Source organism: Hemiscyllium ocellatum, chromosome 2 (genome assembly GCF_020745735.1).
Source record: "Hemiscyllium ocellatum isolate sHemOce1 chromosome 2, sHemOce1.pat.X.cur, whole genome shotgun sequence".
Classification (NCBI taxonomy): Eukaryota; Metazoa; Chordata; class Chondrichthyes; order Orectolobiformes; family Hemiscylliidae; genus Hemiscyllium; species Hemiscyllium ocellatum.
In genome coordinates, this window is record NC_083402.1 from 11713710 (window position 1) to 11726860 (window position 13151).

The window sequence follows — 13151 nt, forward strand, 5'->3', positions numbered from 1 at the left end:
TGTACCCAATCTGATTAAACTGGTGGCTCCAGGTTCTCAATAATGTGGCTGTTCCTCACCATCCTTTGAGCCAATCACTTGTATTAAACAGCTGGGGGTCGGTTAGCTCAGTTCGCTGGCCAGCTGGTTTGCAATGCTGACAGTGTGGGTTCAATTCCCTCACTGGTTGAGGATACCATGGAAGTCTCAACCTCTCCCCTCACCTGAGATGTGGTGATACACGTTAAACCGCTGCCAGTTGTCTCTCTCTAATGAGAGAGCAGCCCTTTAGAACTACGTGACTTTACTAAATGGCTATTTTCTTAGGCCATGTGCAGATGGAAACATAGACTTTCCAATGATGTTCACAGTCAAAGAATTTTTAAAAATTAATAATTCACAGATATCCATTGACTATTGATTAGATAAACTTTAAAACAAAATGTGGATCAGAAATGGCTGAACAACAGCCATGGTCCTTTTGGCCTGTAACTTGAAATTTGGTGATCTTAATGCTGAGCTTTAATCTTTTTCTTGAAAAAAAAACTCACATTTTTGCTTTCTGATCATTTAAATGGTCAAACATTAGCAATAAGGTTTGTGTGAGGTATGGCTGCTAGTGGATCCTTGCTTACCTGTTAAAATGGAAACGTTGGTGAGTGAGAAAACTGAGTGTGTACTCCAGGCCTGAGAACAAGAACAGGTAGAGGAAATACACCAGTCCGAGAATTTTCAATGTCCGCATCCCTGGGAAAAAGAAGTAAAAAGATTGCAAGCTCATTTCTCTCTGCAACAGACATTAGACACATGTCTTCCCACACATATTCCTCACATAGGGGAGAGTGAGAGGAAGCCACTCTGGCATAACCCAGAGGGATAAATATTATTTACCTGCTAAGTCATCATTCGGTGACTTAATAGAACAGAACATTACTGCAAGGACTGCTCATGGATATTGGTACATGGTGCTGAGGTACAGATCAGAAATGATCTTTAAACATAAGATTTAGGTGTTGCTGACTGAGCCAACATTTATTGCCTGTCCCTACTTCCCCTTGAGAAGGTGGTAGCGAGCTTCCTTCTTGAATTGCTGCAGTCCGTATGCTGTAGGTAGACCCACTTTGCTATTAGGGAGGGACTTCCAGGATTTTGACCCAACAATACGGATGAACTTCCAAGTCAGGATGGTGTGTGTCTTGGAGAGGAACTTACTGGGTGTGGTGTTCCCATGTGCCTGTTGTTCTTATCCATCCGGGTGGTAGAGGTGGTGGGTTTAGAAGGTGCTGTCAGAGCCTCAGTGAACTCCTGTGACAGTTCTTAGGGAAAACAGGCTTGAGGGGCTGGATTATTTCCCCCTGTTCCTATGCTCTCTACAATGCAAAGGTCACTGGACTTTTAGTTCACTAGAAAAATTCAGGATAAAACACAGCTGGAAAGTATCAGGCCCAGTTCTGAAACAGAATGGGAGCTGATGTACAACAAATGGGCCTTTCCTTCTTCGGTCAGATGCACATGGTGGAATACAGGAAGCTCAGAGGAACAGAGGGATCTTGGTGTGACGGACAACAGATCCCTGAGGCAACAGGACAGGTTAATAGGATGGGTAAGGAGACACATCGGACAATTGCCTTTATCAGTTGTGGTACAGATTATAAGAGCAGGGAGATCATGTTTGTGGTCTACAGGATTTTGTCGAGGCCACAGCTGGAGTCCTGTGTGCAGTTCTGTCATCACACTACAGGAAGGAGGTGATTGAACCGGAGGGGGTGCAGAGAAGGTTGACCAGGATGTTGACTGGGATGGAGCGGTTTAGCGATGAACACAGGCTGGATAAGCTGTTTTTGTTGAAGCAGACAGGATGAGGGAGGACCTAATAAAGGTCTGTAAGGTTGAGGGCATGCATGGGGTGTAAGGAGAGCCGCTTAATTAAAGGGTCAATAATAAGGGGGTGCAATTGTAAACGTAAGAGGTGGGTGGGTTAGAGATGGTTTGGGGAAATTCTTTCTCCCAGAATGGGGTGGAAATCTGCCTGGGAGAGTAGTTGAGGCAGGAAACTTCACACCTTTATAAAATACTTAGAAAAGCCACTTGAAATGCCATAAAATTCAGGCTATAAGTCTTGCGTTGAAAAGTGGGGCTGGTGTAGCTTTGATAGCACAGACTCAATGGGCCGAAGGACCTCTTCAGCACTGTATGGAATTTTTGTCTGGAATCAACTTGTCAGAATATTCTGGAGTGATTGAAGGGGACAGACTGAAACAGGGGAACAAGCTAAACTCCACATTATCACTGATGATCAGAGGTTGACCAGGGCTGCAGCTATGTCTGACCCTGGCTTCCTGGGCAGGAGGAGCTGAACAAGCTCCATGGTGTCACACGATAGCAAGGAAATCAAAGAAGATAGATTTATCAAAGTCATGACTTTTGAAGCAATGTAGGAGACAGGTGGATAAGCAAAAGCGGGATCTGGAGGCAGAACAAAATGGGAAGAAATTCCTCAGGGAATTCCTCGGCTGGAGATTCACGCACCTTCTGGAGAGGGAAACTCGGCCCGTTGTTGGACAGCAGAGAACTTAAGCAGAGCCACCGGGCTGAGGAGGTCGATGGCATTCTGGAACGTGGCGGAGATGGAGGTGCCCTGAGTCAGAAAAAAGAGAGAAATGGATAACAAACTTCCTATTGCTATTGGTGCCCCACATCCTTCAATCAGATCATCCAGCAATTATCACATAAAGATTGTAGAAGAAAGGAAAAAAACAAGAGGGCACAGATTTAAAGCAAAGTTTTGCTTTTAATAACTGGATGGTTATTCAATGCACTGGGTTACAGAGGAAAGGCAGACTGGATGAGGGTGTTATGACTTAGTCAGCATTTATTTCCCATCCCAGAGGGCAGTTCAGAATAAATCAGGCATCACCCACTTGGGGTCAGCCACGGCTGATGGCAAAATTTGTATTCAATAAAATCCTGGAATTAAATGATGGCCATGAATCCACTCTTGATTGCTGGAAAAATCCATCTGGTTCACTAATGTCCTTTGGGAAAGGAAATCTGCTATCCTTACCTGGTCTGATCTCTGTGTGATTCCAGGTCCACAGCAATGTAATTGACTCGCATCTGCCCTCTGAAATAGCCTCTGAATAGTTGCTACAAAGTTTCAAGAAACTGGACAGACCATTGGGCATTGACCTAGATACTGGAAAAGGTAATGGCAGAAACAGCTCTGTCAACCCAACAGAGTCTTCCTCACTAACACATCTGGGCCCTAGTGCCAAAATTGGGAGGGCTGTCTCACAGACTAGTCAAGCAACAGCCTGACATAGTCATACTCATGGTATCATACCTCATAGACACTATTCCAGACACACCATCACCATCCTTATATCTGTCCTGTCCCACCAGCAGAGGAATCCCAGCAAAGGTGGCATTAAAGTGGGACACAGTCAAGAAGTAGTTGTTCTGGGGGTCCTCAACATTGACTCTGGACACCATTAAGTCTCAAGGGAAAGGAAACCTCCTATTGATTACCACATAGCTTCCTCCCTCAGCTCATGAATCGGTACTCCTCCATGTTGAGGAAGTACTGAGGATGGCAATGGTGCAAAATTTGGGGGACTTCAATGTCTACCACCAAGAGCAGCTCAGCACAGCACTACTGATCGAGCTGGTCAGGTCCTAAAGGACATAGCTGCTAGACTGGGCCTGTGGCAGGTGGTGTGGGAATCAACAAGAGACAAAAACATATTTGACCTCATCCTTAGCAATCTGCCATCTGCAGATGCACTTGTCCATGACAGTATCGGCAAGAGTGGCCAATGCACAGTCCTTGTGGACAGAGGTCCCACTTTCACATTGAGAACAACCTCCATCATGCTGTGCGGCACTATCACCGTGCTAAATGGGTCAGGCTTCAAACTGATCTAGCAACACAAGACTGGGCATCCATGAGGTGCTGTGGGTTATCTAACGCAGCAGAACTGTACTCCAGCACAATCTGTCATCTCATGCTCAGCATATTCCCCGCTCAACCATTACCATCAAGCCAGGGGATCAACCCTGATTCAATGGAGAGGGCAGGAGGGCATGCCAGGAGCAGCAGTAGGCATACCTGAAGATGCGGTGCCAACCTGGTGAAGCCACCAAACAGGACTACTTGTGTGCCAAACGGCGTAAATAGTAAGTGATAGACAGAGCTAAGCAATCCCACAACCAATGGATCAGATCTAAGCTCTGCAGTCCTGCCACATCCATTTGTGAATGGTGGCGGACAATAAGTAACTCACTGGAGGAGCAGGCTCCTCAAATATCCCCATCCTCAATGATGGAACAGCCCAACACATTAGTGCAAAAAATAAGGCTGAAGCATTTGCAGCAATCTTCAGCCAGAAGTGCTGAGTGGATGATCCACCTTGGCCTCCTCCAGTGGTCCACAGCATTACAGATACAACTCTTCAGCCAACTCAGTTCACACCACGTGATATCAAGAAACGTTTGGAGGCACAGGATACTACAAAGGCTACAGGCTCTGACAACATTCCACCATAGTGCTTAAGACATGCTCCAGAACCTGCTGCTCCCCTAGCCAAGCTGTTCCAGTACAGTTAAAACACTGGCATCTACACAACAACGTGGAAAATTGCCCAGGTATATCTTGTATGTGAAACAGCAGGACACATCCAACACAACCAATTACCACCTACTCTCGATCTACTATCCATCATCAGTAAAGTGATGGAAGGTGTCATCAACAGTGCTATCAAGCAGCACCTGCTCAGCAATAACCTGCTCAGCGACGCCCAGTTTGTGTTCCACCACAGCCACCCAGCTCCTGATCTCATTACAGCCTTGGTTCAAACATGGACAAAAGAGCTGAATTCCAGAGGGGAGGTGAGAGTGACAGTCCTTGACATCAAGGCCGCATTTGACCAAGTGTGGCATCAAGGAACCCGAACAAAACTGAATCAATGAGGCAAACTCTCCACAGATTGAAGTCATGCCTGGCACATAGGAGCAGGTAACGGCTGTCTGGTGGTGTTTTTTGAAGTTGCGGGTATAGTCCAGTTAGTGTTTTTTAACAGTTAAAATTTAAAGTTTTTTTAAGCGCCTAGCGGACCCGGAAGCTGGTGTCGCACTAGGTTACCTGGGAAGGGTTTTTTTTCTTATATAAGCGCGCAGGTGAGGAACCCGAGGCACTACAGGGGTAGAGCCTCCCGCCCGCCCTCCTCTAACCTAATAATAAGACCCGTTGTGGTAAGCAGGTAAGTGCTACATTTTGCTTGTTTGTTTCTTTAGATCTAGTTTTTAAAGTTTATCTTTTAGAGGGATGGCAGCGAAGGCAGTGCAATGTTCCTCTTGCAACATGTATGAGGTGAGGGAAGCCATTAGCGTCCCTGCTGATTACACTTGCAAGAAGTGCACCCATCTCCAGCTCCTCCAAGACCGTGTTAGGGAACTGGAGCTGGAGTTGGATGAACTCCGGATCATTCGGGAGGCAGAGGTGGTCATAGATCAGAGCTTTAGGGAAGTAGTTACTCCGAAAGTTATAGAGAGATGGGTGACAGTGAGGGGGAGTGGGAGGAAGTAGCCAGTGCAGGGACCCCCTGCGGTCATTCCCCTCAAGAACAAGTATACCGTTTTGGATACTTGTGGGGGGGATGACTTACCAGGGGTAAGCAACGAGGTTCAGGCCTCTGGCACGGAGCCTGGCCCCGTTGCTCAGAAGGGAAGGGTGGAGAAAGGTTGAGCGATAGTTCTTGGAGACTCAATAGTGAGGGGCACAGATAGGCGGTTTTGTGGGGGCGACAGAGACTCACGATTGGTATGTTGCCTCCCAGGTGCAAGAGTACGTGATGTCTCTGATCGTGTTTTCCGGGTCCTTAAGGGGGAGGGGGAGCAGCCCCAGATCGTGGTCCACGTTGGCACCAACGACATAGGTAGGAAGAGGGGTGAGGATGTCAGGCAGGCTTTCAGGGAGCTAGGTTGGAAGCTCAGAGCTAGAACGAACAGAGTTGTTGTCTCTGGTTTGTTACCTGTGCCACGTGATAGAGAGTCGAGGAATAGGGAGAGAGAACAGTTAAATGCATGGCTACAGGGATGGTGCAGGAGGGAGGGATTCCGGTTTCTGGACAACTGGGGTTCTTTCTGGGGAAGGTGGGACCTCTATAAACAGGATGGTCTACACCTGAACCTGAGGGGCACCAGTATCCTTGGGGGGAGGTTTGCTAGTGCTCTTTGGGAGGGTTTAAACTAACTCTGCAGGGGCATGGGAACCTGGACTGTAGCTTTAGGGTACAGGACCTTGGGTGTAGGGAGGTTAGGAACATGGCATCGATCTCGAAGGAGGGTGCCTGTAAACAGGAAGGTGGCTTGAAGTGTGTATACTTCAATGCCAGAAGTATAAGAAATAAGGTAGGTGAACTTGCAGCGTGGGTTGGTACCTGGGACTTCGATGTTGTGGCCATTACAGAGACGTGGGTAGAACAGGGACAGGAATGGCTGTTGCAGGTTCCAGGGTTTAAATGTTTTAGTAGAGTCAGAGATGGGGGTAAAAGAGGGGGTGGTGTGGCATTGCTTGTCAAGGATAGTATTACAGCGGTGGAAAGGACGATGGAGGAAGACTTGCCATGTGAGGTAGTTTGGGCTGAGGTTAGAAATAGGAAAGGTGAGGTCACCCTGTTAGGAGTTTTCTACAGGCCTCCCAATAGTCCGAGAGAAGTAGAGGAAAGTATTGCGAGGATGATTCAGGAGAAGAGTGAAAGTAGCAGGGTGGTTGTTATGGGGGACTTTAACTTCCCAGATATAGACTGGGAAAGCTATAGCTCGAGGTCATTAGGTGGGTCGGTGTCTGTCCAATGTGTTCAGGAGGGTTTCCTGACACAATATGTAGACAGGCCAACAAGAGGTGAGGCTATACTGGATTTGGTTCTAGGTAATGAACCAGGCCAGGTGTTAAGACTTGGAGGTAGGTGAGCACTTCGGGGACAGTGACCACAACTCGGTGACTTTTACTTTAGTGATGAAGAGGGATAAGTGTGCACTGCAGGGCAAGAGTTATAGCTGGGGGCAGGGAAATTATGATGCGATGAGGCATGACTTAGGATGCGTGGATTGGAAAAATAGGCTTCAAGGGAAGAACACAAATGATATGTGGCGATTGTTCAAGGAACAGCTATTGGGTGTCCTTGATAAGTATGTACCAGTCAGGCAGGGAGTTAAGGGTCTTGTGAGGGAGCCATGGTTTAATAAGGAATTGGAATCCCTTGTGAAAGGGAAGAGGGCGGCCTATGTAAAGATGAGACGTGAAGGTTCAGTTGGGGCGATAGAGAGTTATAAGGTAGCCAGGAAGGATCTAAAGAGAGAGCTAAGAGCAGCGAGAAGGGGACATGAAAAGTCTTTAGTTGGTAGGATTAGGGAAAACCCAAAGGCTTTCTATAGGTATGTCAGGAATAAAAGGATGACTAGGGTAGGTATCGGTCCAGTCAAGGATAGTAGTGGGAAGTTGTGCGTGGAGGCGGAGGAGATTGGAGAGACACTAAATCAATACTTTTCGTCAGTATTCACTCAGGAACAGGACACTGTTGCTGATGTGAATATTGAGTCACAAGTGATTAGAATGGATGGCCTTGAGGTATGTAGGGAAGAGGTCTGGGGAATACTGGAAAGGATGAAAATAGATAAGTCCCCTGGGCCTGATGGCATTTATCCTAGGATCCTCTGGGAAGCTAGGGAGGAGATTGCAGAGCCATTGGCCTTGATTTTTATGTCGTCATTGTCTACAGGAATAGTGCCAGAAGACTGGAGGATAGCGAATGTGGTCCCCTTGTTCAAGAAGGGGAGTAGGGATAGCCCGAGTAACTATAGGCCAGTGAGTCTCACTTCTGTTGTGGGCAAAGTCTTAGAGAGAATTGTAAGGGATAGGATTTATGAACATCTGGATAGGAATAATGTGATCAAGGATAGTCAGCATGGTTTTGTGAAGGGCAGGTCGTGCCTCACAAACCTTATTGAATTCTTTGAGAAGGTGACTAAGGAGGTGGACGAGGGTAAAGCGGTAGATGTGGTGTATATGGATTTTAGCAAGGCGTTCGATAAGGTACCCCATGGTAGGCTACTGCAAAAACTACGGAGGTATGGCATTGAGGGTGCATTAGAGGTTTGGATTAGGAATTGGCTGGCTGGAAGGAGACAGAGGGTAGTAGTTGATGGAATAGGTTCATCTTGGAGTGCAGTTACTAGCGGTGTTCCACAAGGATCTGTTTTGGGACCATTGCTGTTTGTCATCTTTATAAATGATCTAGAGGAGGGGCTTGAAAGCTGGGTGAGCAAGTTTGCGGATGACACGAAAGTCGGTGGAGTTGTGGATAGCGAAGAAGGATGTGGCAGGTTACAGCGGGATATAGATAAGTTGCAGAGATGGGCAGAGAGGTGGCAAATGGAGTTCAATGTAGCTAAGTGTGAAGTCATTCACTTTGGTAGGAGTAACAAGAAGATGGATTACTGGGCTAATGGTAGGCTACTTGGTAGTGTGGATGAGCAGAGGGATCTTGGTGTCCATGTACACAGATCTCTGAAAGTTGCCACCCAGGTAAATAGTGCTGTGAAGAAGGCATATGGCGTACTGGGCTTTATTGGTAGAGGAATTGAGTTCCAGAGTCCTGAGGTCATGTTGCAGTTGTATAAGATTCTGGTGCGGCCTCATCTGGAGTATTGTGTGCAGTTTTGGTCGCCATACTATAGGAAGGATGTGGAGGCATTGGAACGAGTGCAGAGGAGGCTTACCAGGATGTTGCCTGGCATGGTAGAAAGATTGTATGAGGAAAGGCTGAGGCACTTGGGCCTGTTCTCATTGGAGAAAAGAAGGTTTAGGGGAGATTTGATAGAGGTGTACAAGATGATTAGGGGTTTAGATAGGGTTGACAGTGAGAACCTTTTTCCACTAATGGAGTCAGCTGTTACTAGGGGACACAGCTTTAAATTAAGGGGTGGTAGGTATAGGACAGATGTTAGGGGTAGATTCTTTACTCAGCGGGTTGTGAGTTCATGGAATGCCCTGCCAGTAGCAGTGGTGAACTCTCCCTCTTTATGGTCATTTAAGTGGGCATTGGATAAGCATATGGAGGTTATTGAGCTAGTGTAGGTTAGGTAGACTTTGGTCGGCACAACATCGAGGGCCGAAGGGCCTGTACTGCGCTGTATTTTTCTATGTTCTATGTTCTATAAGATGGCTGTAGTTATTGGAGATCATTCGTCTCAGATACAGGACATGTCTGCAAAAGTTCCTCAGGATAGTGTCCTATGCCCAACCATCTTCAGTTGTTTCATCAATGACCTTCCCTCCACCATAAGGTCAGACATGGGGATGTTCGCCAATGATTGCACAATGTTCAATAACATCTACAACTCTTCAGATACTCAAGCAGTCCATGGTGAAATGCATCAAGTCTTGGACAGTATCCAGGCTTGAGCTGACAAGTGGCAAGTAACATTTGTGCTTCACAAAGCCAGGCAATGACCAACACCAGTCAGAGACCATCTAACCACTTGATATTCAACAGTGTTACCATCGGTGAATCCTACTATCCTGGATGCTATCATTGATCAGAAACTCAACTGGACTTACCACATCAACACAACGGCTACAAGAGAAGGTCAGAGGCTAGGAATACTGCAGTGAGTAATTCACCTCCTGAGTCGAAATACTGGAATTCCCTTCCTAAAGGCATTGTGGGTCTACTTTCAGCACAAGGACTGCAGCGGTTCAAGAAGGAGCCCACCACCTCCTCCTCAACGTCAACTAACGGTGGTCAATAAGTGCTGACCCTGCCAGTGACGCCCAGGTCCGGCAAGTGAATAAAAAGTGAGCTGCTTTCTCAAACTGCTGAGGAGCTGTATCCAGAAGGTTCTTCCACAGGGTTGTTGGGAAATGAGTTCTAGGGCCTTGATCCAGCAACAAATACAGGAAGGTTGGTTATGGCTCCACGTTGGGATACTATTGTGAAATTTGGGAATTTCCTGCCTTGTGAGAGCGGGATTCAGAACATTTGGAAGTTGTCAGTAACTACTGTGTGCAAATCAACTTCAGATGATGGGTAAGCCGCTCCAGAACAAAGCTCACTGAGGAAAAACTGAAGAAGGTCCCAGGTTTGAGACACAGTCAGGGTGAAACAGTTTGTTAATGTGAACAGTCAATGGAACCCTGAATGCCCGCAGGCAGAATGCGACGCTGCTGAAGACTGGCAAACATTGCAATGCTTTCAAACACTGCATTGTGGAGATTCATGTTACAGTGGGTCACTGCGATACTGCTGAAATCATGGTGGAATAAGGGCTTCGGTAACTAACTGTAACACATCTGATGGAGGATGGAGCAATAATTGTTTGCATTGTACAGGAATGTTTAACAAGTTGATGAGAGATCGCAGCCAGCTTTCCTAAGCTGCACATATTCTTCCAATTCTCCCTATACGACAATCAGGAAAAGGAGCTGGGGTTACTTTGCACTCTGCGTGATCTCAAAGCACTTTACAGCTAATGAACACTTTCTGGAGCGTAGCTGCTGTTGTAAAACAACAAACCAGATTGTATGAAAACCCCACCCTTTCTGATCACTGTGATGTTGGTTGAGGGGGGAGGGTTGGCTGACACGCCATGAAGAACTCACCCACTCTTCTTCCAAGTCAGACCATGGGATCTTTTGTGTGGCGGACTGGGCTTCATTTTAACACCTGATTTATTAGAGGGCACCTCTGATAGTGCAGCACTCCTGTGTCTGTCTGGATTTTGTGCTCGATTCTCTAAAGAGGTGACTTGAATTCACAGCCTCCTGATCCTGAGGTGAAGATGCCACACACTGAGTCAGAGCTAGCTCTGCGAGAAATGCCATTGGAAATACACACAGGACTCAGAGCGCGAGGTGGCTGACTTGACCAAAACTTTCCATTCAAACACCCACATCCATATTGCCACCGCCGATAACCCCCAACCCCTCCCATACACACACTGATATACGCACACACGCACACGCACCAATACAGACACACACAACCAATACATAGGCATAGGCACACACACACACACACTCAGAAACACATATACACACCAATACACAGACACATACACGTTCAGAAACACACATACACACCAATACACAGACACATACATACTCAGAAACACATACACACACTCAGAAACACACATACACACCAGTACACAGGCATATATGTGCTCAGAAACATATACACCTACTCAGAAAAAAACACACACAATTCACAGACACACACACATGCTCAGACACACACAAAAAGACAGACACACATGTGTACACGTACACATTCTCACATGTGTGCATCACCCTCAGTTTATGCCATGATCCACATTCCCTCACTCTCTCCCACACACTCGCCCTGAGCTGGTAGCCAAAGGCCAAGCAGAGGAAAGACGAGCTTCTCCCTTACCCGCTTCTGTCTGGGGAGGGTCTCTGGGAGGAAGAGGAAGATGAAGATCAGGTCTGACACCGCAAATACCAAGGCAAGCTGTGCTGTCTGCAAAAAGAAGCTGCCATCCTTTCCAGTGCTCGACGCAAAGTATGCTCCAATCATAGGCCCAATCGTGAAACCAAGTGAAAACGCGACACCAATCATTGCCTGCAGAATGGGAGAGAAGGGCAGAAACAGTAACTACCAGAGATTAGGCCAGACAATTCGTTGTGCAGCCAATGTGTAGCTCGTTAATGGCATTCAGGCCTCTGAGTGCGAGTGTTGTAAGTTCAATTCCACTCTGCAGTGTGAAATCAAGATTGACAGTTCACAACAGGACTAAGGGAGTGCTATACTGTCAGATGTTCTGTCAGTGAAAATTTAAACAGAGGCCCCAATTCTTCTCACAGATGGAAGACAAAGATCCTGATTCAGATCACCTTGAGGGGTTGAATGGCCTATTTCGTTATTTTCTTATATCATTTCCAGACCCCTGGAAAAATTAATCAAACAACATCACATTAGCAAATCTGTGGTTTGGATCAAAATCCTGGAATTCCCTAAGGGCATTGTGGGTCTACCTACAGCACACAGACTGCCTCTATTCAAGGAAACACCTCACCAGCACCTTCTCAAGGGGCAACTAAGGATGGGCAATAAATGATGGCCCAGCCAGTGAAGTTTATCATCACACATTCCTCAGGACTGAAATCAAGAAAACAATTTTAGCAAGGAAACAACAATTTATACAGCATGAGGAGAGGATATGGATGAATTTAATCAGTTGTTAGATTGTCAATGAATGTTGCATCACCATGCCAACCAATCAACACCCTTGTCTCTTGCTGTATAAATAGCTCATACATTTCAGAATTTGGTTTTCTTACATTCTATTCCAGAAGAGTACCAGATGAAAAGTGTCGACCTTATGTCTCTTTTTAACAATGCACATGTTGAAACTTATTTCTAAATTAGCTCTTACCATGCCCTTGCTGCGGGCCCGTGGAGATGGGAGATCTGCAATGATGGCGGTTGACAGGCTGACATTCCCTTTACTAATCCCTCCAACAATTCTAGACAGGAGAAAAATCCCAAAGTTCTGGGAGAAAGCCCATAGAGCGTAGGAAGCAATCAGCCCGACCTGGCAAGTGGGAAACACAAAAGCAGAACCGTTAGAGAAAAGAAATTCCCAATTTCTTTTGTTGGCCACTCGGTAACCTCTGCTTCTGTGCAAACACATGGGGAAATCACACCAACTTCAGCCACCCCCACAGGTCACCCACTTGGTACAATCCTCCAGCCCTTCATCATTACTGGATCAACACTATGTTAGGGGATTATTGGAGGTGAATCGTCCATGTGAGGAACTCTTTTACCATGTGAGGTGAGTTTGGACGGCATGGTGACTCAGTGGTTAGCACTGCTGCCTCACAGCACCAGGGACCAGCGTTTGGTTCCAGACTTGGGCGACTATCTGAGTGGAGTTTGCACATTCTCCCCGTGTCTGCAGAGGTTTCCTCCGGGTGCTCCGGTTTCCTCCTACAGTCCAAAAATGTGCAGCTTAGGTAAATTGGCTAACCTAAAGTGCCCATCATATTCAGTAATGTGCAGGTGAAGTCCATTAGTCAGTGGTAAATGTAGAGTAATAGGGTAGGAGAACAGGTCTGGGTGGGTTAGTCTTCAGAAGGTCAGTGAGGA

The 13151-nt window shown here is 46.6% G+C and overlaps 1 protein-coding gene across 2 annotated transcripts in view; it reads right to left on the reverse strand.

Annotated features, from left to right (window-relative positions):
• The window catches only part of mfsd10 (major facilitator superfamily domain containing 10), a 61492-nt gene that overhangs the window by 18775 nt on the left and 29566 nt on the right, over positions 1–13151 (reverse strand). For both annotated transcript variants that reach the window (XM_060834641.1, XM_060834632.1), the window contains exons 5-8: positions 12436–12594; positions 11433–11621; positions 2509–2617; positions 615–726 (exon numbers count right to left, since the gene is read on the reverse strand). In XM_060834641.1, the coding sequence (XP_060690624.1) occupies positions 615–726; positions 2509–2617; positions 11433–11621; positions 12436–12594 (569 nt within the window). The remainder of the gene's footprint in view (positions 1–614; positions 727–2508; positions 2618–11432; positions 11622–12435; positions 12595–13151) is intronic.